At 48.7% G+C, this 27,729-nt stretch overlaps 1 protein-coding gene across 2 annotated transcripts in view; it reads left to right on the top strand.

Annotated features, from left to right (window-relative positions):
- vps13b (vacuolar protein sorting 13 homolog B) overlaps nt 1–27,729 on the top strand; it is a 256,357-nt gene that overhangs the window by 227,357 nt on the left and 1,271 nt on the right. For both annotated transcript variants that reach the window (XM_028981926.1, XM_028981927.1), the window contains exons 44-61: nt 902–1,057; nt 2,568–2,831; nt 4,853–4,936; nt 5,382–5,557; nt 9,949–10,119; nt 12,541–12,748; nt 14,042–14,230; nt 14,787–14,933; nt 15,750–16,036; nt 16,479–16,606; nt 18,993–19,216; nt 20,251–20,369; nt 21,147–21,946; nt 23,859–24,035; nt 25,665–25,835; nt 25,991–26,167; nt 26,645–26,747; nt 27,042–27,291. In XM_028981926.1, coding sequence (XP_028837759.1) covers nt 902–1,057; nt 2,568–2,831; nt 4,853–4,936; nt 5,382–5,557; nt 9,949–10,119; nt 12,541–12,748; nt 14,042–14,230; nt 14,787–14,933; nt 15,750–16,036; nt 16,479–16,606; nt 18,993–19,216; nt 20,251–20,369; nt 21,147–21,946; nt 23,859–24,035; nt 25,665–25,835; nt 25,991–26,167; nt 26,645–26,747; nt 27,042–27,291 — 3,831 coding nt within the window. The remainder of the gene's footprint in view (nt 1–901; nt 1,058–2,567; nt 2,832–4,852; nt 4,937–5,381; nt 5,558–9,948; nt 10,120–12,540; nt 12,749–14,041; nt 14,231–14,786; nt 14,934–15,749; nt 16,037–16,478; nt 16,607–18,992; nt 19,217–20,250; nt 20,370–21,146; nt 21,947–23,858; nt 24,036–25,664; nt 25,836–25,990; nt 26,168–26,644; nt 26,748–27,041; nt 27,292–27,729) is intronic.

The raw sequence follows: 27,729 nt of genomic DNA, 5'->3' as shown, positions 1-27,729 counted from the left end.
ACGAGAGCGCGAGGGTCCGCAGGGAGACGTTCTTATGGCTCCAGGACACAGGTCAGGTGCAGTGAGCTTTGGGAAGGGCCCGGGGAAGGACGCTGTCCCCTGCCACTTCCTGGTGACTCACCGGGCCAGGAGGTCTGAGCGGTGATGTCAGGTCCCTTCGCCAGGAGGATGATCCTCAAACAATTGATCCCAGGCTTTGATTAATCCTTGTTTTTGTAACGGAACACGGCTTCAAAGTTGCGGAGGAGTCGGGGGTCCGGAGCAGCGCGGCCCGGACCGGGGTCCACTCCTCCCGCGACCCCCGCTGCTAATTTGTTTGGGTAAATGTTCAGCACGTCGAGGGCAGGCCCACGTGTAAATCTTCAGGGCCTGACGCAGCGTCAACTTTCTGTTTGATTTTTCTTTCCTCCTTTCTTTCTTTGTAATGATGTTGGCTTTAAAATCTGGTAAGTGCTGTGAGGTCAGAAGTCATTATTTTAATGGACTGCAAAGGTTGAGTAACATAAACCGCGTATTACTTCACTGTTTGTCCACCCGTTCGGTCCTCGCTGATGGCGTCCTGCGCCGACTCTGAGCAGTTATGACCTAAAGCACAAACCCACTTTTATTCCACTTTTTGGGGATCACAAGTGTTGCCATATGTGAGTGCTTAGCCCTTCCAAGATCCACGGCGTTTTTCTAACCCGTTTATTGTGTGCGAGCCGCCCGGCCCGCACATCAGTAGTGCGGCGCTGCACGGTGCACTCAGGCCTGTAAACAGGAACCTTTTTGGACAAACAGTCTGTAAACAGAGACCCTTTTGTTTACTTGCCATTTTCACCGGTGTAAAAAAGGGGCAGAAAAACTCTTCAATTCTAATCTGTGTGTGTGTGTGTGTGTGTGTGTGTGTCTTGACTTCCAGCTGCTGCACATCTGCATTGAAGGATGGGGGAACTGGCGCTGGTCTGAGCCCTTCAGCATCGACAACTTGGGGACTCTGCTGCGGACCATCCAGTACAAAGGGCAGACCGCCTCTCTCATCATTAAAGTGCAGCCACTGAGTGGAGTCCAGAAACAGGTGACGTGGCAGAGAAATGTTCCTTTTATAGTACATTCGAATAAATTCTGGTACGTTCACCTTTGAATTTCCGAGTATGAAAAGGTGGCAATGGGAATATATACAGAATATTAGACAAGGTCCATATCTAGATGGGCAGTGGCTGTGTGGTTGTGTAAGACATGCACACATGGGAACGAAATTGCAGAACAGGCTGCAAAGTATTACGCTACTTTACCAACTCACAGATAATAGAGATTAAAACGCACATTAAAAGCAGCTACAGTGCGGTTAAGGAAGCGGCCCCGTAATCAGAAGGTTGCCGGTTCGAATCCCGATCCGCCAAGGTGCCACTGAGGTGCCACTGAGCAAAAGCACCGTCCCCACACACTGCTCCCCGGGCACCTGTAATGGCTGCCCACTGTTCACTCAGGGTGATGGGTTAAATGCAGAGGACAAATTTCACTGTGTTCACCGTGTGCTGTGCTGCTGTGTATCACATGTGACAATCACTTCACTTTCTCTATACTGGTAGGTGCATAAATAGCTGCTACAAATGACCAGGTGGAGGCCACAGAGGCTGTGAGGTATTGTCCAGAGAGTAATTCCTGTAGCACATATAACGATTTTATAAATACAATGCTCATATTTGTTGGTAGTGGAATTCACATTTCGCTGCCATTCCATGCAGGCTTCACACTCTTATCAGTGGTTGAAAATGCATTCACTATGATTTAATGCTGGTGTGGGGTTTGTTTGACCGCCGATGTGTTCTGATTGCCCATGATGGCTGGGTGTATGGGTGGGTGTGGCTGTGTACTCCATATTTTGGTGTTTGTATGTGGCTACGGAATGATCCTGTTTGACATTACGAGGTGATTGATGAGCATTAGATTTGTCCTTAAATATGGCCCGCACCCTCGTTTTTGCCACAATGACCCTAGGAGGACATCAGCCACACTTGGAGCAGAGCACATGGGGCCGATCAATCCTGCAGAGCAACCAGACTTGCCACGTCCATATACAGTCTTACTCTTATATCTTAATTAGTAGCAAATGTCCCCACCACATGTAGTTTCTAAATGCTCATTTACCAAAAACATGGATTTTGTTTGCAGATTTTAAATCTTGCACTAAAATGTGATTATTTTTATATAGAAGAAGACATTTATCATGATCAGAAATGTGCTTGTGTGTTGCTTTAGAACAGTGGTGCCACAGTCCGTGAGTCCATAATGAATGTATACGTGTGTGAGAAAGCCATCTGAACTTTAGATTCGGTGCTTATACACGAGCGCGACCTTTAGACGAACCAGTGGCCATCGGTTCCATCTACATTCAGCTCGGAGCTGCGACTGATTAAGGCCGGTTTTCTCTGCCGCTGGAACTTCCACTAAGTTCTCAGGCCCATTTTTGACATGTGATGGCAGCTCCATTTTTGCCTCTTGCCTCCAGCTTCATTTCAGTATGTAAGTTTCTCTGCCTCAGATATATTAATAAAAGACTGTGGTAATGTGTTCTTCTCTTTCAGGTGACCATCTGTGGCCGGCAGGTGCTGTGTAGCTACCTGGCCCAGCCTATAGAGCTGCGGGTGGTGCAGCACTACGTCGGGGCAGATGGGCAGACGGTGGTCCGGGAACACGTGGGCTGTCTGGAGGCGGGGCAGAAGCTGCCCTCGTACGTGCTGGAGGACGCTGAGATGACTGAGCTGTGTGTGCGGGCACGCGGGGACGAGGACTGGTCGCAGGACGTGTGTCTGGAGCGCAGAGGGCGAGGAAACGCTTCGGTGGTGCAGGTGAGGGCTGGTGGTGAACAGAGTAGCCAAAAAATTTACTCAAGTATGAGTAGTGTTACTCCAAAAGAATAATACTCAAATGCAAGTAAAGAGTACAGAATTATCTAGTGATAAAATCTCATAATTTTTTTTAGAAATGATGTTCAGACAGAAAAAAATGGACATAATGGACAAAATCTGAGCGTACAAACTATTTTATATATACTAATTTTATGTGTTAGCATTGATATATTAAATAAGACAGCCGTGTCTCTGTGCTGCGTGTCTGGTTTGTGCCGCTGTGCCGCCACGGTTTGTGTGTGGTCATGTGACTGCTTGGCTACGTCTGATTGGTGAAAAAGTCATGTGATTAATGTTGCTATGTACGAAGGCTGAAACATAATCGTGTGTGAGATCTACTAGCAGCATCTTGTCGGGCAAAAATAGAGCACATACGTGGTGTAAAACGACTCAATGTAGCAAAGTAAGAGTAGAGTTGTACTCTAATTGTAAACCTGTAAACTGGTGTAGATCGCAGTGAACTCCAACAGCGTCGCTGCTTCTGTGTGCGCTCGTTTGATGTCAGAACAGGCCTCCCAGCGCTCCCATCGTACGGGGCGGGATGTTCCCCACATGTGCCGCACTTGGCTGCAAATGAAAGTGGCTGGCAGAGGGCGAGCTAGCCCAGCGCTCGTAGCTTCACATTCTCCTCACCCACTCATATCTCTCACACTTCATCGCAGTTGGCGCGCCTCTCTCCCTCGCATCCCATCCTTCTCTCTTTCTGGCTTCGCCGCTCCATCCCATAGCCGTTTTTTCCCCGTCAGCTCTGATATGTATTGATAGGACGTTGAGGTGACCTTCGCGGTAGCCATAATCGTCTCTGGCCAACATGACATCTTCTAATGCAAAAAGTAATTTCCCTCCCGCCCTGCTGCGTCCGAGCTGGTCCCCAGTAAATGAAGTCCCCGGCTGGCTGTAAATTAGCCTTGGATCACGGGCCACGTAACGAGGAGCGAGGGACGGGCCGATGCGGTGGAATAGTGGATGTATTAAGCGTCCAAAAGGCCACATTTTCAGCCTCTAAATCTTCTCCGATCCGTCGGCCTTTAATAACCGCTCTGCCGTGCCACACCGGGAGAGGGTCGGGCAGCCGGGCGGTCCTTTACGGAGTGATCCCTCGTCTTGGCCCGGAATCGCGTTTCTTCAGTACCGTTTCTGTGTTCCATGACTGTACCGCGGTATGTTGGGTGCCGGGTTTTACGGTTACGGTGCCGTTTTTAATACCAGCGCTAGGCATTAGCTCACAGATAATCAGTGAGTGTGTGTCTGTTGGCAAAAAACGTGAAACTAATTCTCATTTCGAGATGGAAACTGAATGAAAGAGCATTTAGAAAACAAGATGATTTTATAATTAAATTCAAGCAGTAAAACCACAGTACTGAATAATTGTGTGTTTCATTATTTAAGGCTCCCTTAATATTACATTTTTATACCTTGGCGCAGCATTTATTGCAAAATTGGTTTTCCTACACTGGACAGTTGAATCATTGCTCCATCTGTGCAAAAAAATGTCTGTGGAATGAGTGTAAATCTGCAGATTAATTTGCTGTAAATAATGCAGACACCATGTATTTTATACGAACCAACCCTGCCGTCTGTGCAGAATTCCTGGATATGCACGAGTTTTAAATCAAATCTCACAGGACTATGCATGAGAGAGATGCTCGGGGCAGTGGCGGCCTAGCGGTTAAGGAAGAAGGTTGCCGGTTGGAATCCCGATCCGCCAAGTTGCCACTGAGCAAAGCATTGTCCCCACACACTGCTCCCCGGGCGCTTGTCATGGCTGCCCACTCAGAGTGATGGTTAAAAGCAGAGGACACATTTCACTGTGTGCACCATGTGCTGTGCTGCTGTGTATCACAATGACAATCACTTCACTTTAACTCACTTCAACGTAAATGCATGAGGTTCAACTGTATCTTGAGTTAATAAACATTAGGATGTTTAAGTGTAATGTGCGTCTTTCACCTCGTCCGCAGGTGCCATGTTCGTCCGGCTCTCTACTGTACGTGTGGTGCACCATGATCACGCTGGAGCCCGATACACACATGCAGCAGAGGGTGGTGAGTATCTCTGACATCTCCTCACCTGAGCCTGCCTCTATTCGGGCCGGTCACCCCCCTCGAGGTGGCAGGTAATGGGGACGAGCCCTGCTGACCGCGCCCGGCACGCTACACAGCGTGGCTCAGTGTCTGCGCTGACACGGCGGCAGACAGTGCCGAGGGAGTACAGCGGTTGTGGTGGTGGCTGGAGAACAGACCGTGGTGTCTGCTCACCAGAAAATTGCCGCCGGTGGTGTCTCCGCCGCACTGGAAGCTCTCAGAAGCTCTCAGCTTTCTGCTTTGTCTGACAGGCGGGGATTTATTGGGCCCTCTGCAGGATGTGGGGTGGCTCTTTGCTGCAGAGATGGTGTATTTCAGCCACTGGACTGTCTGACTCTCTTTGTTAAATGTTTAGATATGAAATACTGGTCACAATATTCATTTGCAAATATTTGTTTTTTTTCAGATCGTGTTTAGTCCCCTCTTCGTTATGTGGAGCCACCTCCCAGACCCCGTCATCATCCACATAGAGAAGCGCAGTCTGGGCCTGAGGGACAGTCAGCTCATCTCCGGCCGCGGCCACGAGGAGGCGCTGCTGAACGTGGAGGTGGACATCACCCACCACCTCACCTTCCAGGCCAGGTACTCGCACTACTCAGTTAATCAATTTCCCTAATCTCCTTCCAAACCCATTCATATACATACCAGCCAAGAATTTGGAGGTCATGACAGAGGCTATTCTGAAGGACGCAATACAGAAGAATGAGGGTGAAGAACTGGGTGGTAGTAGCCTAGTGGGTAACACACTCGCCAATGAACCAGAAGACCCAGGTTCAAGACACTTAATCCTGAGTGTCTCCGGGGGGGGGACTGTTCCTGTAAATACTGATTGTAAGTCGCTCTGGATAAGGGCGCCTGATAAATGCTGTAAATGTAAATTTAGAAGAAAGTTAAGTATGTTTGATGCTTCAGATTCATTAGTAAGTCTCGTTACCTGACTTAATGCTTGCTACCATAAATTAAAGGAAAAGCAGCTTTAAAAAGCCTAAAATGGGGTGGTAGTAGCCTAGTGGGACAAACGTCCCAGGTTCAAACCCCACTTACTACCATTGTGTCCATGAGCAAGACACCAGGGGAACTGTCCCAGTCACTACTGATTGTAAAGCGCTCTGGATAAGGGACTCTGGCGTAAATGTAAAAAACATGTTTTATTTAATAGTTTTTAGTCATCAGCTTTGAAATGTTTTGCTAAGTAATAAATGAGGAGTGTGTGCAAACTTGAATTGTTCCTCATATTTGCATAAATCACACACAGTCATTCATAATCATAATCTAACCAAACGTTCCACATCACCAGTTACCACTTACACAGCCAGAATCGCTAAGAAACACCTCTCTAGGTGCCATCTCCCCTGTTCCCCTGCCTGTCAATTGACTCTCTGCTGCAGTATTTGGCCAGTAGTGACAGAGCGATGGCGAGCATGTTTAACTCAGCAGGGTCTGCACCCCACACCTGATGTGATAAGCCGCTCCACCACACGCTTTTATCCCAGCAGAAGAATCAGTGCAGCTCTTTTAGATAAAGTGCTAACAAAGTGCAGCTTTTTGGTCCTGAAGAGGTTTGTCGTTGCGTGTGTGTATGCTTAGTTGTGTGTCTGTGTGTGTGTGTGTGTGTGTGTGTGTGTGTGTGTGTTGGGTGTGTGTGTGTATGTATGTGTTCCATTAAAGGGGTTTTGGAGTAGAAAGGGTCTTTGGTGCATTTGTATGGAAGAAATTGGACTTTGCGTTGCCAGGTTGAGTGTGATTGGCCGCACTTCATCATGGGCAGAGCTCACTGCATACACCCCTGCTGACCCTACACACACACAATACAATATCTTTAGACCCAGTGTGCATTCACAAATATGCACACCATATGCACTCAACACCTTCAGAACCCCCCCCTCCCTCTCTTCTCTCTTTCTATTGCGCGCACACACACACATCTCAGAACAGAAACCACCCTCAGATTCACATTTCATGTTCTGAAGACCTCCTGTTACAACACTGCAGCCTCTCCAGCAACCCCAACTCAATAACCCCCTGGTCTCAGATGTTCTCTGGTCACCATCTCCTCTTCCCTTCCTGTAATTAAATGCACTTTGGCCTGGAACTGGTGGATGGGAACTGGGCTCTGTGGTTTGCCCTGTAACCAGCAGAGACAGACGAGCACAGACCCCAACTGTCATGTCCCACTCGCCTATCTGCGCACTCGGGACAAACCGCATATGAGGCAGACCCCCCTCCTCCATGCACAGCACAGGAGAAGAGCTCAATGAAACACTTCCCCTCCATCATACTGCTCTCTCTGTAACCCCCCTCCAATCTTTCCCTATATAGCACAATGGGCTCTATTAATAACCTCTGCCAGCCAGCCGCAGGGCAGAGCGTGGCGGTCCAGCATGATTGGACACACCCTGCAGCTCTGAGAGCCATGGTTATTTGGACCTGGAGTGTCCAGCAGTTATTGGAACCAAGTTCACGTCACATCTGCCGGGGGATCAGTGGCGTTCTGTGGCCTGCAGATGCTCAGGCACCGGGGGGAAAGGTCAATGCGGGTCGGTTTGATGTAGCCAGCAGCGTGAAGCTGGTTGTGTGTAAAGTGAAATGTGAGCTCTGTGCCTGTTATGATGCCGGTTGGAGAGGATATTAAATCTGGTTTATTAAATTGACTGGGTGTGTCTGTCTATTGTAATGTCAGCGCAACCTCTCTGTTTGTGTGTGAGATGGGAGATGCATGCATGCATGCCTTTTCAAGACTAAAGATTCTGTCTTTATTGCCTTTGTTTTCTTCTTCTTCTTCCTTTGGCTGCTCCCGTTAGGTGTCGCCACAGCAGATCAGCCAGTCTGGTTGTCCTGACCCAACCTTCCCCATTTACCCGGGCTTGGGACTGGCACCAAGAAACAGCTGGGTTAACTTTAGATTGACGATTTTTATTTGTCACATGCATAGTTGTAGTCGAAAAACGTGCAGTGAAATTCATCCTGAACCACCCTGTTTTGACTGTGCCGGGTTAAGTAAATGTTATATAATGAAATAAAATAGTAATTGTAAAAATAAATGTAGGCAAGCTATAACACAAGCAAAATATTATGTTCAATTCTGTTAAAGTGCATTGTGCATGGAATGTGCAATGACTAGTGTAACAGTAACAGATAGCAGTAAACAACAGTAAACCAGTGTAACAGTAACAGATAGCAGTAAACAACAGTGAACAGTGTAACAGTAACAGATAACAGTAAACAACAGTGAACCAGTGTAACAGTAACAGATAACAGTAAACAACAGTAAACCAGTGTAACAGTAACAGATAGCAGTAAACAACAGTGAAGCAGTGTAACAATAACAGATAGCAGTGAACCAGTGTAACAGTAACAGATAACAGTAAACAACTGTGAACCAGTGTAACAGTAACAGTTAGCAGTAAACAACAGTGAACAGTGTAACAGTAACAGATAGCAGTAAACAACAGTGAACCAGTGTAACAGTAACAGATAGCAGTAAACAACAGTGAACCAGTGTAACAGTAACAGATAACAGTAAACAACAGTGAACCAGTGTAACAGTAACAGATAGCAGTAAACAACAGTGAACAGTATAACGGTAACAAATAGCAGTAAACAACAGTGAACATAGTAACAGTAACAGATAGCAGTAAACAACAGTGAACCAGTGTAACAGTAACAGATAACAGTAAACAGTGAACCAGTGTAACAGTAACAGATAACAGTAAACAGTGAACCAGTGTAACAGTAACAGATAGCAGTAAACAACAGTGAACCAGTGTAACAGTAACAGATAACAGTAAACAACAGTGAACAGTGTAACGGTAACAGATAGCAGTAAACAACAGTGAACAGTGTAACGGTAACAGATAGCAGTAAACAACAGTGAACCAGTGTAATGGTAACAGATAGCAGTAAACAACAGTGAACCAGTGTAATGGTAACAGATAGCAGTAAACAACAGTGAACCAGTGTAACGGTAACAGATAGCAGTAAACAACAGTGAACCAGTGTAACGGTAACAGATAGCAGTAAACAACAGTGAACCAGTGTAACAGTAACAGATAACAGTAAACAACAGTGAACCAGTGTAACAGTGACAGATAGCAGTAAACAGCAGTGAACAGTGTAACAGTAACAGATAGCAGTAAACAGCAGTGAACAGTGTAACAGTAACAGATAGCAGTAAACAACAGTGAACAGTGTAACGGTAACAGATAGCAGTAAACAACAGTGAACCAGTGTAATGGTAACAGATAACAGTAAACAACAGTGAACCAGTGTAATGGTAACAGATAACAGTAAACAACAGTGAACCAGTGTAACGGTAACAGATAGCAGTAAACAGTGAACCAGTGTAACAGTAACAGATAACAGTGAACCAGTGTAACAGTAACATATAGCAGTAAACAACAGTGAACAGTGTAACAGTAACAGATAGCAGTAAACAACAGTGAACAGTGTAACAGTAACAGATAGCAGTAAACAACAGTGAACCAGTGTTATGGTAACAGATAGCAGTAAACAACAGTGAACCAGTGTAACAGTAACAGATAGCAGTAAACAACGGTGAACAGTGTACCCGTGTAATAGTAACAGATAGCAGTAAACAACAGTGAACCCGTGCACTAGTAACAGATAACAGTAAACAACAGAGTATAGTAACAACCGTGAACAGTGTAACAGTAACAGATAGCAGTAAACAACTGTGTCCATTCAGATGGTTGGGTTGAGAGGTGTGAGATGGAATGGAATGTTCTTGTTTAGCATCCTTATGGCCTGAGGATAGAAACTCCTCCTGAGTCTCTCAGTCCTGGCCATGATGCTTTGGAATCTTTTACCTGATTTTAGTTGTTACTGCCTTTAGCTAACACAACAAAATGATTTTGAGATAATCTTGAAAACAAGCATGACAAGCGCATATTTAATAATATGACATAAGATGACAGGTGTTTGACTGCTGTGTTTCTGTGTGTGACCTTTTGCAGGGAGGAGGAGGACGTTTCTCAGTGTGCTGTACCCATCTCCACCAGCCTGATTAAACAGATTGTGAGTAAAGCAGCGCCTCATGAGAGCCAGCTGAACATCCTGTCCGACTTCTATGGCCACCAGAGCCCCAGACAGCCCCCGTGGCCCTACACCAGCAGAGATGTTGACAGGTGCAGCTCCTTCAGTACACCCTTCTTTACCACTGTACCGCATGAATACATAAAAAGAAGAAATCTCATGATCTCTGGAGTAGTTCCAGGGAGTTCAGATAGTAGATGAATTTGTACCTCACACGCACACTGACTGGGATTCCCCAAGAATTAAGCTTGAGGGATCAGTTCGGCCAGGGGTTGGGGGGGATCGTGGCCGCCATGTTGTGGCTGCTGGGGTGATTTTCAGAGCTGCTGTGTCATCGTCCCGCAGATCAGCATCTGTGTGTCAGCTGCTGCTTCTGCAGGAACAGAAGGAATCATTATGATTTTTACAATATCCTCTATTTCCAATTCAACAGTCTGAACCATGTTGTCTAATATTGTTTACAACATATTAAGAATTATTATTCACATGGTGAATAATAATATTTGTGATATTGTAATTTGGTAATAGGAAATTTCAGAACATAATAAATGAAAGTGAAGCGATTGTCATTGTCATACATAGCAGCTCATCACACGGTGCACACAGTGAAATGTGTCCTCCGCATTTAACCATCACCCTTGGTGAGCAGTGGGCAGCCATGACGGGGAGCAGTGTGTGGGGATGGTGCTTTGCTCAGTGGCACCTCAGTGGGACCTTGGCGGATCGGGATTCGGACCGGCAACCTTCTGATTACGGGGCCGCTTCCTTAACCGCTAGGCCACCACTGCCCGGAAATGCACACGAAATACATTTAATTGAAATGATATCTTTTTCATTATTTTCATACAGCTTTTTTTTTTTTACATGACATGAATGTCGTTTTTCACTATATTCATATCATGAGGGTTTCCCCGCCCTTCGCTGCAGTAAACAAACAAAAGATTTACTTTCAACTTTGAGAAAGAGGGACAAGTGCATTAGCAGATCATTTGGCGGGGTTTTTGTTTTCCCCTGTTGTGCTTCCATTTACTCGCTATGGGAGGATTTTTGTTGGTAGGCAGCTGAACACTTGCAACCAGGCAAACACACACATGCAATTGAAAGCACGTGTGTGTGTGTGTGTGTGTGTGTGTGTGTGTGTGTGTGTGTGTGATAGAGAGAGAGAGCGGCTGCTCTGAGATAAGCAAGTCTTTGCCGTCTGCTACTAAGCACTGACTTTCATGTGGTTATTATGGCACTGGATATGAAACAGTGTCAGCCAAGCAGTCAACAGCAAACACGCAGAATAATAAACTCAAACTCTTGTGTTCCGGAGGGGACGTTCTGGTAAATAAAAGTCAGAGCTGCGCAAGAAATGTTTCCTTTCTTGGGAATTGGAATATACGGTCGTGAAACGGCCCTGTTTGTGCGACGCAGCGCAGACCCCTGATGGATTACTGAGGATCCGGCTGCTGTCTACTCCAGACCATAACTGTCAGACTGTCGTTCCTGCGCAGCTCAGCACGACATTCTCACGCTGAGGGAGGCCGTGTGTGAGTGAGAGTGTGCTTTCCATATGAGCATCCTACGCGTGAGTGTGTGCGGGACCGTGCCTTTGTGGATGTGCACATGTGTCCATGTGTCAGTCTTGGTGATAGTAGAAAGACACGCACACACACACACAGACTCTTTCCAGCAGAAGGCTGGTTTTGGGGTCTGGGTCCAATCTGGGAAGCTGTGGTTGTGGTTGCCTGCTGTCTCCCAGTCCCAGCAGCGCTGCTATCTGCCACTCTGGTGCTGAGTTACGTTGCCGCTGGGTAATCCCCCCTTTACCGCTCTGTAGTCGTGCCCAAGCTCCAGACCCGGTTCCCACGGAAGTGGCGCCCCAAAACTGCCACCGCCTCCATAAAAATGCTTCCTCTCTCAAAAGGCTCTGATCAGATGGTTATTAGAACCGGTTCCTGCCTGAGGAAACTTGGACTGTGGTTCAGCTTTGACAATTAATTTGTACATTTTCCCTTGCAGATAAGGTTTGTCCGGCATGTCGTGATTTGACGTGACACGTCACATCTCAGGGGCACAGGAAGTTGAAGCAGTAAATGTTATTTTTCTCTGTGCGGAAACACCTCAGTAATCATTACAGGCGAACGGCGAGGCTGCGGCTGTCGGAATTCACACCTCGCACTGGCGAAGCTGCCGAGCAACCCTCACTCGACTTCATCAAGCCCTCTTCCAGGGTCAGGCGGGATTTATTAGGCTGCGTGCATTCCCGCGCTCACCTCTCCACCCCGTGGGAGAGATATGAAGCGCTCTGTGGTGGAAGCAGAATGGACAGCCGTGCATGTCCTATTTCTACTTCTTTTTTGTCATGCAAGAATGTAATAGTGTAAATAAACACAATTATTATTATAGAAAAAGGTGCAACATACACAATGCAGGAAACAGAACGCTATGAGCATGTACTGCAAATTAATAACAGTGTGCCAATATAAGTATTTCTGAGTAAAGAATGTTTGTCTGTGTGCTTGTTTCAGGCCGGGTTCCGAGACGGTAGCTCAGTGGGACAGCCCCATGCAAGTGAAGCTATCAGCATGGAAGCCCGGTCTCAGCACCCTGCTGGTGGAGCTGCTCCCCTGGGCCCTGCTGGCCAATCACTCCCACTGGGACCTGTGGCTGTTTGAGGGGGAGAAGATCGTCCTGCAAATACCTGCTGGCAAAGTCATTGTGCCCCCCAATTTTAAGGTGACCTCATCTATCTGAAATGAGAATAACCTGTCATGTTATTATTACTATGAATATCATTATATTATATACTGTATACACCATATATACTAAATATACCCATATACTGATATACTATTATTCAGTTTATATGGTTTGTCTCAATCTGCACTATATTATGTCCTTTGTCATGTTTTTGTGTGGTGTGTGTTATTTCCATTTACACTGTGTACCCTGTGTACTTGTATATGGTGATATGTTTATTTCCAAAGGCAGTATTCTGGCTATACACCTGACTGTATTGCTTATTTTTTTATTTAAATGACCTGAAAAATGTGTCTTAAAACGGAAAGTTAATGGTGTAACTGTGCGGTTCTCGCAGAATTAGTCACTGCCGGGTGAGATTTTCCCTCCTTTCTTGCTTCTCTGGCTAGTGAAGGGTTTGGAGAACGTACAGCCTATCAGTGAACAAGAGTAGATATGGTTGGACAGCTCCGGGCAGGATAAAAATCATCAGTGTGAAATGGCCTGTGAAACAGACACAAATACAGCTTTGTTTCCATAGCAGCCACTCTCTGTTATGCTGCAGTGAAGAGGTCTTGGCGGCGGCCGACGCGGGGTCCAAGTTCAGGCCTTCAGCTTTCCAGCTGTGACAGCAGAGGCCAGGATGAGCTCTGGCAGACCGAGCCCAGCTCTGCTGGGTGTGTGATTGTGTGTGTCCTGGCCCAGAGGAGCTGGCAGTCAGTGCCCTGCATCTCCTCCGTTATGCGCCTATTCCAGAGCGTGTTGTTGATGAACATGTTAGTATGAGGCTGCACATGAACATGTTAGTATGAGGCTGCACATGGATATGCAGAAAGACAAAACTTGCATGCATATCAAACAGTTCAGATCTCTTATCAATATGACTGTTGCATTTCCTGGTCTTAAAAGACCATTCACATTCAGTGTTTTCACAGAATCAACGTTTATTTTGCCAGTAAATCACAAAGAGCACAAACCTGGGAAAGTTCCAGAACAGGTTGTGCCAAGACAGGTTGATATTTTCAGGTGAATGTTTGAGTGGAGAGTTTTTCTCCTGCAGGATCGGCCTTGAACTTTGAATCACACCCACGACTGACCAGTCGTTCTCTCAGCCAAAGGACAGGATGCTCCTGCATCCCTTAATCATGCTGTAATCGCTATGCCTCCCAGTGGAGGCAGGAGTAACCCACAGCGTGTGATGGCCATCACAGCATGAACGTGAGAGAGGACCTACAGGGTTGAAAGCGAGGCTTTTACTCTGTGATCTAATTAACCTCCTTGTCCCCTCAGGAGGCTTTCCAGATCGGCATCTACTGGGCAAACACCAACACGGTGCACAAGTCCCCGGCGCTGAAGCTGGTGCACGACCTCACCTCCCCACGCTGGAAGGAGGGCTCCAGACCTGAAGTCATTACCCTGGACGAGGAGGGCTTTGTGGAGGCTGACATTGCACTGGGGGCGTTTCCAGGCCGACAGAAGGTGGTTTATATGATCACACAGTAATGTTTATAATCAGTCATGAATTATCAGTAATGATTTGCACAGATGTTCTGAACGTCCTCATTCAGTCTTGAAGGATGGATGTGTATCTGCAGCCAGCTCGGCAGCCTACTGGGGTTCGCATTCCGGCTTCGCCAACTTTAAATTCTTTGTAAATTTCCCACTTGTGGGACCAATAAAGGATCATCTTATCTTATTGCGTAAAGTAGCACCTGAATTTTTGGCAGTCTAAGCTGTACGGTTTGTTCATGGTTGGCTTACACTAAAATTGGACGATCCAATTAATTGAGTTCATAAATGGGATCTGCGGTCTTCTTCCACCAACCAATGAGTAGACAGACATTACTTGAGGGCGGAGACTGGCTTACCTTGGTTCTGGTTATGAAGTTTACAGTATAAAGTGTAATCGAGAAGATACAACATGCTGCAAAAAAACATTTCCTCACATACCCACACTGACAGAGGTTCACAATGATCAAAATGAGTCTACAAAACTGACCTTGTGTCTCGTCTGTGGCGTCTTCACACACCGCAGGTCTGTCAGTTCTGCGTGTCGTCGGCGGTGAGGCACGGCATCCAGGTCCTGCAGATTGAGGACCGCACCATCCTCGTGAACAACACAGCCGTGCCCCTCAGCTACAGAGCGCTGCTCTCGGAGCGCTCGCTGTCCGACCCCAACCAGGTACTGCACCCCAAACATCTTCACCAGGCTCTTCAGCCACACCGACATTCCCGTTCACGCCACTTATCAGGGCCACTTCCAGTAGTTCAGGGACAGGAGCTGAACCACATGACTAGGATTAACGTCTTGATGATAGTTTGCTTATTTATTCTTATCAGCTTCCACTACATCTAATATGGCTCCAGACACCAACCAGACCACCAACTTCCATGTTTCTGAGGTTAGATGATTGCATGAGGAGCACTTTTTAATGATTTTTAACTGCTTGGTTGAATTGAGAACCAGAAGTAGAAGCATTAACACCACGAGAACCTGGCTGATGATGGGTGGCGGCGTCTTCTCTGCGTTGAGGATGCATGTGGCAGCTGCCCCCTCTCAGGGACATTAGACAAACACAGTCAATTGGATGCAGGTTTCCTGTCCTCATCTGGTCCGAGTCCCTATGGAAATGGCTGCGATGTCATTTAACGAGTTCTCAGATCACGCTTTAAAGAAGGATGGCAGATTATGCCAGTTGCCACTAATTATTCAAAAGAAAAACCAAAGAAAATACTGGGGGGAAAAACACAATACTGGGGGAAAAGAGACACTGTGGTGGGTTTAACAATAACCCAACCACAAACTCGGCTAGGAATGCTTTTATAGTTTCATCATCATCATTATCATCATCATCATCATCAGTGTCTAATCCACAGAGCTAAATTCCTCGCAGACTGTGAAACCCACTGGCACACACACACACACACACACACACACACACACACTGTTCCGTCATGGCTAATACAGTTTGTTGTGTGTGTCCTGTTCTTCGCACAGCCTGTCCGATCTCTTGATGCCGGGGTGTTCACCTTGGCCCCAGCACGGGACACCAGTCACCCCAGGCGGTGCACCCTGCCGTGCTGGGACCTGCTGAGAGAGGGCGCCCAGGGGGAGGTCGAGAACCCGCTGCCCCTCAGGCACATGCTCTTCAGCTCTGCGATGGGCGCCAGGCCTGAGGGTGGAGCTACTTGGTGGAGCTTGCCGGTCCCAGTGCGGCCGGACTTCCCTAGGCAGAGTGTGACGGTGCCAGCCGAGGCCGGTGCCAATGCCGGCCTCAGCAGCAGGTACGTGTGAACCGGAGCGGGGGTCACGAGACATAAAACAGGCTCATGCCCCAGTGAGACTTGGCCTGGTGAGAAACGGAGATGTGGTCATCTTTTCCACTCTTCTCACTCTCTCTGTCTCTTTCTGTTGCTGCCTCTGTCTCTCGGGGTGGCCCGAGCCCTGGGCACCAGCAGAGCCTGTTTGGACAGCTTTTGTCCAGCCGAGCAAAGCAGAGGGAGAGAAAGTGGAGTGGTAATTGGACCCATGAGTGCAGAAGTGATTTTTTACGACATTGGCTTTTTTCAGAAGCCTGGGTTTGGTTCTGCCGTTGGCCAGTGTGGGTCCCCGGGCCTGGCTTCAATAAGGCCTGCGCCCTGGCCACGCCCACTGGGACACGCAAGGGGGAGACGGCCTGGATGAGCCTCTGGTTAGATAATGATGCAGCTGTGTGTGTTGTTTCAGGACCTTGGTGGTCACTTGTCAGGAGTACATGGGCATCACATACATCACAGTGAGCGAGGACCCCTGCCCACGCATGCTGCTGCATAACAGATGCCCCATCGGTATTCTGCTGAAAGAGAACCTGAAAGGTCGGGAACCAAACTCTAAACGGTGTATCGGAACCTCAATACACTGACGCTACAATACGGAACCCCGATACACCGACCGACGATACAATACGGAACACTGATACACGAACCGACGCAACACTACAGAACCCCGATACACCGACCGACGCAACACTACAGAACCCCGATACACCGACCGACACAACACTACAGAACCCCGATACACCGACCGACACAACACTACAGAACCCCGATACACCGACCGACACCACACTACAGAACCCCGATACACCGACCGACACAACACTACAGAACCCCGATACACCGACCGACACCACACTACAGAACCCCGATACACCGACCGACGATACAATACGGAACACTGATACACGGACTGACGCCACAAAACGGAACCCCGATACACCGACCGACGCCACACTACAGTACCCCGATACACCGACCGACGCCACACTACAGAACCCCGATACACCGACCGACGCAACACTACAGAACCTTGATACACCGACCGACGCCACACTACAGAACCCTGATACACCGACCGACAATACAATACGGAACACTGATACACCGTCCGACTCCACACTACAGAACCCCGATACACCGACCGACGCAACACTACAGAACCCCGATACACCGACCGACGGCACACTACCGAACCCCGATACACCGACCGACGCCACACTACCGAACCCCGATACACCGACCGACGCAACACTACAGAACCCCGATACACCGACCGACGCCACACTACAGAACCCCGATACACCGACCGACGCAACACTACAGAACCCCGATACACCGACCGACGCCACACTACAGAACCCCGATACACCGACCGACGCCACACTACAGAACCCCGATACACCGACCGACAATACAATACGGAACACTGATACACCGTCCGACTCCACACTACAGAACCCCGATACACCGACCGACGCAACACTACAGAACCCCGATACACCGACCGACGCCACACTACCGAACCCCGATACACCGACCGACGCCACACTACCGAACCCCGATACACCGACCGACGCCACACTACAGAACCTCGATACACCGACCGACGCCACACTACAGAACCCCGATACACCGACCGACACAACACTACAGAACCCCGATACACCGACCGACGCCACACTACCGAACCCCGATACACCGACCGACGCCACACTACCGAACCCCGATACACCGACCGACGCCACACTACAGAACCCCGATACACCGACCGACGCCACACTACAGAACCCCGATACACCGACCGACGCCACACTACAGAACCCCGATACACCGACCGACGCCACACTACAGAACCCCGATACACCGACCGACGCCACACTACAGAACCCCGATACACCGACCGACGCCACACTACAGAACCCCGATACACCGACCGACAATACAATACGGAACACTGATACACCGTCCGACTCCACACTACAGAACCCCGATACACCGACCGACGCAACACTACAGAACCCCGATACACCGACCGACGCCACACTACCGAACCCCGATACACCGACCGACGCCACACTACAGAACCTCGATACACCGACCGACGCCACACTACAGAACCCCGATACACCGACCGACACAACACTACAGAACCCCGATACACCGACCGACGCCACACTACCGAACCCCGATACACCGACCGACGCCACACTACCGAACCCCGATACACCGACCGACGCCACACTACAGAACCCCGATACACCGACCGACGCCACACTACAGAACCCCGATACACCGACCGACGCCACACTACAGAACCCCGATACACCGACCGACACAACACTACAGAACCCCGATACACCGACCGACGCCACACTACCGAACCCCGATACACCGACCGACGCCACACTACCGAACCCCGATACACCGACCGACGCCACACTACAGAACCCCGATACACCGACCGACGCCACACTACAGAACCCCGATACACCGACCGACGCCACACTACAGAACCCCGATACACCGACCGACACAACACTACAGAACCCCGATACACCGACCGACGCCACACTACCGAACCCCGATACACCGACCGACGCCACACTACCGAACCCCGATACACCGACCGACGCCACACTACAGAACCCCGATACACCGACCGACGCCACACTACAGAACCCCGATACACCGACCGACGCCACACTACAGAACCCCGATACACCGACCGACACTACACTGTGGAACCACAGAACTCTGAAACACTGAACATTGTCACGTATTCACTTCTATCACCGTGGCACATCCTGAAACACTACATTGCACTATTACACACATCACAACGCCCCGTGTCCATTTAAAGTTGTTCGTATGGTTCTCTGAGTATGTTCTCACTGTTCTGTGTCTGTTCCGGTGCACACTATAGAAACTCCACGGACTGAGGTGTTTTGTCGGATGCTACCGCCGAACAGTTCAGTGCACCACGAGCTATATCACCATTACTCCAGCTTCCCAGAGTGCCGACACAGAGAGAGCCTCCCTGCCTTGCTCCTGAGGGCCACCAGGGACCTGGACACCAGCCTTTCACTGGAGGGCCGGCCACAGCCCGAGTGGAGCAACCCAATCGACATCAACAATCCAGGAACACAGGTCTGCTGCGCTGCTGCCTGAGGCCGCTGTTGTGCAGTGCTGCCACAAGGGGGCAGTGACATGCTTAACATTCTCTGTTCATTTCAACAATTGTTTTCTGACGTTGAGGAAGAGGAGGGGCTGAAATATGTTCAGTTTTAATAAAGTCACAATGTTTAAATTCTGGTCTGCGGTGACAGACATTATTAAATCAGAACATTTGTATGTTTAAATGTAGGCCTCTTTGTAATAACTAAACCAGTGTGATTATTAGTGAAGCCTGCAGTACTGGGGTCTCCAGTGTCTTGGGGATCCATGTCAGACGGAAGGTCAGGTGTGTGCGCTGTTAGTTGTGTCTGGCGGCGGGCAGGGAGTCCGTCTCCAGTTACGCTCGGGGTCAGGGTCACGACCCCTGGCAGGGTGAGGGTGGTGGTTATTGTGACGGCGCAGGTTAGCACCCAGCGTGAGTTCTGCTGCTCATCTGAGACCCAGCCTGAGGGCTCCGGTGATCAGGTCACTGCTGAACTTGAGGTCAGGCAACAGAAGAGGACACTGCCGCATGTGTGCTTGTGTTTATAAGCTAAATTATTTGGGTAGGTTGCTTTAAGTTATTTATTATGTGGTAGGTTCAAATTAAGAGCCCGACCCACATTTCAACACGTAAGGCCGAGATACAGACCAGCCCCTCACTGGCAGTTCTCATCCAGCCTGCAGGATTATTAAAACCAATAGAAAGTCATGAAGGGATCTCCGTAAACGTGGATTTAGGCCCTCAGGAGGCTGCATGAAAGCCGCTGGCTGCGGCAGCTCACAGCGCAGGCAGTAAAAGCCCACGACTCCTTTAATCTGCTGGTTTCCCCTCTGGCGCGTGTCACCGAGCTCATTCCAGCCCACTGGCTGTGCCCAGAGGTCGCCCAGCGTTTCCCAGTGCGGCGCAGAGTCTGACGTCAACCAATTCCTTACATATTGCGACTGGACGTTTATATATACGCCAGAACTGGAAATATGGTGCGTGGTCAGTATTTAAAAAGTCATTATGTGTCGAATGTGTGTAGGTGGTGTTCATGCCGGGATTTGGCTGCCTGTACGTTGATGTGGTCCACCAGAGCGGCACAGTTATCGTCATGCTGGCACCTGAGAGCTGTGCTGGCACAGTCATCAGCCAGCACCACAGGTACACACACACCGTACACACACACTTTCATACAGGGATTCTGTGTATCAACATAAACCTTTAGTGAGCCAATTTTAAGCATTTAATTTGATTTTATGATTAGTTCATTTTAATTGGGCATATACAGGCACTCAGGCGTCATCCACATAAACCTTTAAATTCCTCCTGATTCCTACTGAAATGTATCAGAGGCATGCAGTCTTACTGCAAGACGAAAGCCATATTTAGGTTTGGCTGTTGGGTGTGAGAGACCAAGAAACATCACGCATCACATTCATTCATCTGTTGCACAGGGACTAAATCTATTCAGCACATTCACTGCCCTGCTGAAGAAGGACATTTGGATTTAATAGAGGGTTTGATTGGTTATTAAAATCTGGAATCATTAATGACCATGATTGGGGTGATGACACATCTTGTGAAGTCACTTGTTAGTGAAGCACATGGAGCGATGCAGCCATCGTGCATGTTCCCCACCATACTGTGGATGCAGTGCTGTGATCTGGTCTCGGTTCATATCCTGAATTACCACACTTTTCCATTAATAGATTATTTCCATGTTTGAAGACCGTAATGGCAGGATTCATCAGTCTCTGCTTGTGGAATATCAGGGCTGTTCCTCTACTGCTGCCAGGGATGCATCAGAATGATTTAGCATTTTAAAGTACATAACAGGCAATCTCATCGCAATATTGTGTCGCTTCCAGCCGGCCAGGGTTGATTTTAGACGGTAATAAACAGGCTCAACAAGTACAACATTCTTTTTAACCCCCCTAGGCCCTCCAATCAGTCTCTGTCACTACGAGTCCTCCTGAGTGAAGCCAGTGTGGCGCTTTGCGATGACATCACCAGCCCGACAGGCTCCGTGGAGCTCCTGCGCCTGACTGTGTCCAGGGTGCTGCTCCACCTCTGCCCCGTGGACCTCTCCGAGCCGCTCCCGGCCCTGCCGGATCCAGGCCACAGCCTGGTGGACGTGTACTGCGGCAGCCTGCAGGTGGACAACCAGCTCTACAGCCGCGCCAGCTTCCACTTCCCCGTGCTGCTGTGCCAGGAGACCCGCACCGAGTCTCGGGCCGCCTGGAGCGGGGACTCCAACCCCCTCCTCTCCGCACAGGCTCTGGAGGAGCATAAACTCTCCTGCTTCCTCCAGCTGAGCCTGACCCTGGCCGGAGATGGACACTGTCTGGACCAGGTCAACTTTCACCTGAAACCTGCCCGCGTCTACCTGGAGGACACCTTCGTGTACTACATTAAGACCCTCCTCCACACCTACATACCCGATTCAGCACTGGGGGCGGGGCCTCACGGGGCAGGCGGGGCTCCGGGGGGGCAGGGCCTGCCGGAGCAGGTGGTCCAGACCACACAGGCGCTGGTGCACCCGCTCCGGCTGCAGAGGCTGTCCATCCAGCCGGTCAGCCTGCTGGTCAGCATCCACGCCTCGCTCAAGCTGTACATCGCCTCGGACCACACGCCGCTGGCCTTCTCCATGTTCGAGAGGGGGCCGCTGTGCACCACCGCCCGACAGCTCATCCACGCCCTGGCCATGCACTACGCTGCCGGGGCGCTCTTCAGAGCCGGTGAGTCCACCACCGTTACCCACTCACACATGGAGAAAAAATGTAACGTCAGCATCAAGAGAAACATGTAACTGCTCTTATTCAGCTTAGTGGTAGGGTGTAGGATGGTAGTAACCTAGTCTGTAACACACCAGAAGACCCAGGTTCAAACCACACTTACTACCATGAGTGACCGTTTACGTTGGTAGATTCTCACTGAAGGCATCAAAACTATGAATGAACACATGTGTAGTTATGTACTTAACAAAAAAGGTGAAATATCTGAAAACATGTTTTATATTCTAGTTTCTTTGCTCTGATTACTGCTTTGCACATTCTTGGCATTCTCTTGATGAGCTTCAAGAGGTCGTCACCTGAAATGTTTCTCCAACAGTCTTGAAGGAGTTCCCAGAGGTGTTTAGCACTTGTTGGTCCAGCTCACCCCAAACCATCTGGATTGGGTTCAGGTCCGGTGACTGTGGAGGCCAGGTCTCCACTTTTTGTTAAGTACATAACTCCACATGTGTTCATTCATAGTTTTGATGCCTTCAGTGAGAATCTACCAACGTAAATGGTCATGAAAATAAAGAAAACACATTGAATGAAAAAGTGTGTCCACACTTGCCTGTACTGTGTATGTGTGTAAATTAAATACACATAAACCCACTTAAATATACTCAAATAGAGTTGTAAATCTTGGAGCTCAATTTCTATCATTTAATTTCTATCATTTAGTTGGGTCGGGCTCGCGGTGAGCAAACATGAACTTTCCGTCTATAGTACCTATCCTTTCTGTATGATTTGCTGCTTGAAAATGAGTTCAGTGATTGGTAAAAGTGTTTCTCATGTTGTAGATTTGTTTAATTAAATGTTAAATTTGTAGTAAAATGTTAATTGGATTTGCAATTCTTGGCCACCATCGAGCAGGCGATGTGTTTTTATTATCGCGGTGAAACGGAGGCGAGGCTGTGGCGATTGTGTTTTAAACCCCATCGTTTCTTTTCCATCTTTGTCTAGCACTCGCAGCGCATGAAAAGAAAGTTGGGCTGTACTTGATAGCAGTGATTGTGAAACACTGCAGCTCAGCACACGGTGACACAACAAAATTTGTCCTCTGTATTTAACCATCACCGTTACTGACCAGTGGGCGGCCCGGGGAGCAGTGTGTGGGGACGGTGCTTTGCTCAGTGGCACCTTGGCAGAACGGGATTCGAACCGGCAACCTTCTGATTACGGGGCCGCTTCCTTAACCGCCAGGCCACCACTGCCCCACAAAGCGGGCGGGTTAAATTCTGTTGGCAAATAAACACTTCCTGCTCTCACACACACTCTTCTCCTCAACTGTGCAGTAAGATCAGTTGTCTATGAAAATACACACACACACACACACACACACACACACACACACACACACACATCTGTACCCCAGAGTCCTGTTGGGTGCTGCTGCTGTCAGGGCCGCCGCAACTGGCCATCATTATAGCCCATGCACCCGGCCGTATTTCATCCCATGACATTGGCCAGCACCTGCAGTGCATCATGGGTCCGATTCGTGCTTGTAAACGTGCAGAGCCGCCGGAGAGAAGTTTTTAATGGTCAACAGATCCACGGGGGGGGGGGGCGTTCAAAGCCGCCTGTTCAGTGTCCTCGAAACCCGTCATTTACGAGGAGAGCGTGCAGGAGAGGGTGACCTGCGTGATGGCGGAGTTAGCGAATGTCCGCGTGATGCTGCGCTGCTCTTGGCAGCTTGTAAATATCAGCGAGCTGAGGAGGATGAGAGAGGCGAGGCGCTGGAGAACTATAAATCCACTCTGTGTGTGTGTAGGAGAGAGAAACTGATGTCATGTAGTCTGTGCAAGATGCTTTTCATCTCGGTGCACGACTGTGATGAGTATCTGTGTTTATGGGCCTTTCTGAAACGGGTGTGTTGCAGGTTGGGTCGTCGGCTCTCTGGAGATCCTGGGCAGTCCCGCCAGCTTGGTGCGCAGCATCGGGAACGGCGTTGCAGACTTCTTCAGGCTGCCATACGAGGGTCTGACCCGAGGACCAGGGGCTTTTGTCAGCGGCGTTTCACGAGGAACCAGCTCATTTGTCAAGCACATATCTAAAGGTACTTTTTACTGGTGCAAACCAGCATTTCCTCCACAGCCTGTTAAGATAAGACATGATAATAATCCTTTATTAGCCCTTAAAGTGGGAAATTTGTGTGGTAGGGTGATAGTAGACTAGTGTGTAACACACTCGCTTATGAACCAGAAGACCCAGGTTCAAATCCCACTTACTACCATTGTGTCCCTGAGCAAGACACTTAACCCTGAGTGTCTCCAGGGGGACTGTCCCTGTAACTACTGATTGTAAGTCGCTCTGGATAAGGGGGTCTGATAAATTCCGTAAATGTAATGAAAAGAAATTTTAGCTGTCATGGCAGAAAGTTGACAGTAGAAGATAAGAGCAGCAAGAATAAATAGAATGAAAACCTATAACAACAGTACAGTATATAAAGTACATATAAATATGAATATTAATGTATACATTAGTCGTGGCCAAACGTTTTGAGAATAATACAAATACTGGTCTCTATCAAATTTCCTGCTTCAGTATTTTTAGGTCTTTTTGTCACTTATTGAAGTATAATTTCAAGCATTATATAAAATTCATAAGTTTATGAACAATTACATCAAGTCTATTCAAAGAGTCAATATTTGCAATGTTGGCCCGTTTTTTCAATTCTCCCTGACATGTTGTCAATCAGCCAACTCCTCACTGATGGCGACCGGTTCCTTCTTAATCAGGGCTCGGAGTTTATCAGAATTTGAGGGTTTGTATTTGTCCACCATTCTTAGTTAATTGTGAGTGAGACCACTTACTTGGATGAGAAGCAGCCCCACACATGAATGGTCTCAGGATGCTTCACTGTCGCCACGAGACAGGGCTGATGGTGGCATCACCTTTTCTTCTCCGGACAATCGTTTTTCCAGACGCCCCAACCAATCGAAAATGGGCTTCATCGGAGAAGATGACTTTACCCCAGCAGTCCTCAGTCCCTGTACTTTCTGCAGAAGATCAAGTCTGTCCTTGAAGTTTTTCTTGGAGAGAAGTGGCTTCTTTCCTGCCCTTCTTGACACCAGGCCGTCCTCCAAAAGTCTTCGCCTCACTTTGCTTCCAGATGCCCTCACACCTGCCTGCTGCCATTCCTGAGCAAGCTCCGATCCCACAGCCGAATCATCTTTAGGAGACGGTCCTAGCGCTTGAACTTCTCTCCTTGCAGGTTTTGATGATCTGATAAACGGTTGATTTAGGTGGAATCTTAGTAACAGCTTCCTTGCCCGTGAAGCCCCTTTTTATGCAGCACAATGATGACTGGACGTGTTTCCTTGCAGGTAACCATGGTTACCAGAGGAAGAAGAATGATTTCAAGCATCACCCTCTTTTTAAAGCGCCCAGTCTGCTATTCTAACTCAGTCAGCATGTGCTGGTCAGCACTCACTTTTTGATATTTTGGGATTTTTGTGTTATTAAGTTCATTTTCATGGCAAAGTGGGACTTTGCTATTCACCTGATTCTGGATTATATATAAATTGCCAAAATAAAAATGGAAGCAGCGAACCAGCCGTGAAAACCAGCTTTTGTGTCATTCTCAAAAGTTTTTGGCCACAACTGTATATATGTTCCACGTCAGCACTAGATCTAAATGACTAAGCTACACCTCCACACCACTCACTCTCTCACTCTCTGTCAGGCACGCTGACCTCCATCACTAACCTGGCCACCAGCCTGGCGCGGAACATGGACCGGCTGTCCCTGGACGAGGAGCACTACACCCGCCAAGAGGAGTGGAGGAGGCAGCTTCCTGAGAGCCTGGGAGATGGGCTGAGGCAGGGCCTGTCACGACTGGGCATCAGCCTGCTGGGTAATTATACACACACACACACACACACACACACACACAGAGTCATCGGGGTCAAGGTTTAATATTTAATATTTATGCCTTGATTTATTTATATGGTCGGGGCATTATATTAATAGCGTGTGTGTGTGTGTGTGTGTGTGTTTGTATATTTGCAGGAGCCATAGCAGGCATTGTGGACCAGCCAATGCAGAACTTCACAAGACCATGCGAGGTCCAGCGATCTGCAGGCAGCACGGCCCGCGGCGTCATCACAGGCGTGGGGAAAGGCATTGTGGGAGTTTTCACCAAACCAATCGGAGGAGCGGCGGAATTGGTTTCTCAAACAGGATACGGTGCGCTGCAGTTGGCCGCATTACCCCGCGTGTGAAGCGAGCATGTAGCGCCCATGATAGAACGGGGCTATAGATGAATCATCTGAGCTGGTAGCTCAGATGAACGAGAATTGCTGGTGTCTTCCCATTGTAAGTCGCTTTGGATAAAAGCGTCTGCCAAATAAAGTAAAGTAAAGTAAAGTAAAGTGGTAGCAGAGTGGGTTCTAGGGACCCTCACTTCCCATAGATGCCATGTTTCTGACCAGTGACATCATCAGCAGGACCCAGCAGAGGGTTTTATGAACTGTTTTAGACCGTGACATCACTCTTCTGTCCTTAGATGGACTTTCAGCCTGTTTAATCGTTCCTTCGTGTTTGTGATCTTATGCAGAATTCTGCTCTACTTCCTTTGGTACTAAACCCGCGAGAGCGTTTTTGATCATTTAATATGTATTTGTGTGTGTGTGTGTGTGTGTGTGTGTGTGTGTGTGTGATCAGGTATCCTGCACGGTGCTGGACTCTGGCAGTTTCCCAAGCAGCTTTACCTTCCGGTGGAGGAGCCGGCAGCCCAGGCCTCCAACAGCCACCTTAAATACGTGTGGTAAGAGGCCGGAGCATCGCGGCAGCCGCACTACACACAACACACAACACCACACCTCGTTCCACATGCAAAATAAGGTGAAGAGATGAGGCAGGATGTGGGGTTTAAATGAATTGGTGATCCACCCTTCACGTTCTGGGATTGTCGTTTTTCGATGATTTCGAATATTTTGTTAATTAGTAAGATAAATGATTAATACAACCTTCAGATTAAGACAAACTTCCTTTATTCTGATTAAACCTCCTATGATTCGCTCTTTTTGACACGCCCACCCTGTGCCTGTTCTGCCCTCAGGAAGCTGCTGCAGTCTCTGGGCCGACCGGAGGTGCACATGGCGCTGCGCGTGGGCATCGTGAGCGGCTCGGGTCAGGAGCACGCCGGCTGCCTGCTGCTGACGGCCGACGTGCTGTTCGTAGTCAGTCTGAGCGAAGACACCCAGCAGCAGGCCTTCCCCATCACCGAGGTGCAGTGTCAGCAGGAGCAAAGACGGGGCGGCCAGCTCACGCTCACTCTGCAGCAGCAGAGAGTCAACAGCGAGAGCGAGGTGAGACCCACACACACACACACACACACACAACTTTTATACCTGGCCAGTCGCCACACCCTGCTCCCCGGACGCCTTTCATGGCTGCCCACCGCTCACCAGCGGTGATGGTTAATGTAGAGGACACATTTCATTGTGTCACCGTGTGCTGTGCTGCAGTGTTTCATAATCAGTTCCCTTTCACTATATAAGTGAGTCAAGTTTGAATTTCAAGAACCACTCACGCATTCTTCCTCTCCAGGTTTTGAAGATTGAAGATTGCCCTTCACAATCACTTTCAACATGAAATAATACATAACACATTACACGGATTCTAAAGTGAAGTGATTGTCACATGTGATACACAGCAGCACAGCACACGGTGCACACAGTGAAATGTGTCCTCTGCATCTAACCATCACCCTGAGTGAACAGTGGGCAGCCATGACAGGCGCCCGG

The sequence above is a fragment of the Denticeps clupeoides genome, chromosome 5, assembly GCF_900700375.1.
Source record: "Denticeps clupeoides chromosome 5, fDenClu1.1, whole genome shotgun sequence".
Lineage (NCBI taxonomy): Eukaryota > Metazoa > Chordata > Actinopteri > Clupeiformes > Denticipitidae > Denticeps > Denticeps clupeoides.
Note: the sequence above shows the minus strand (reverse complement) of the source record. Positions and strands in the feature narration are given on the sequence as shown.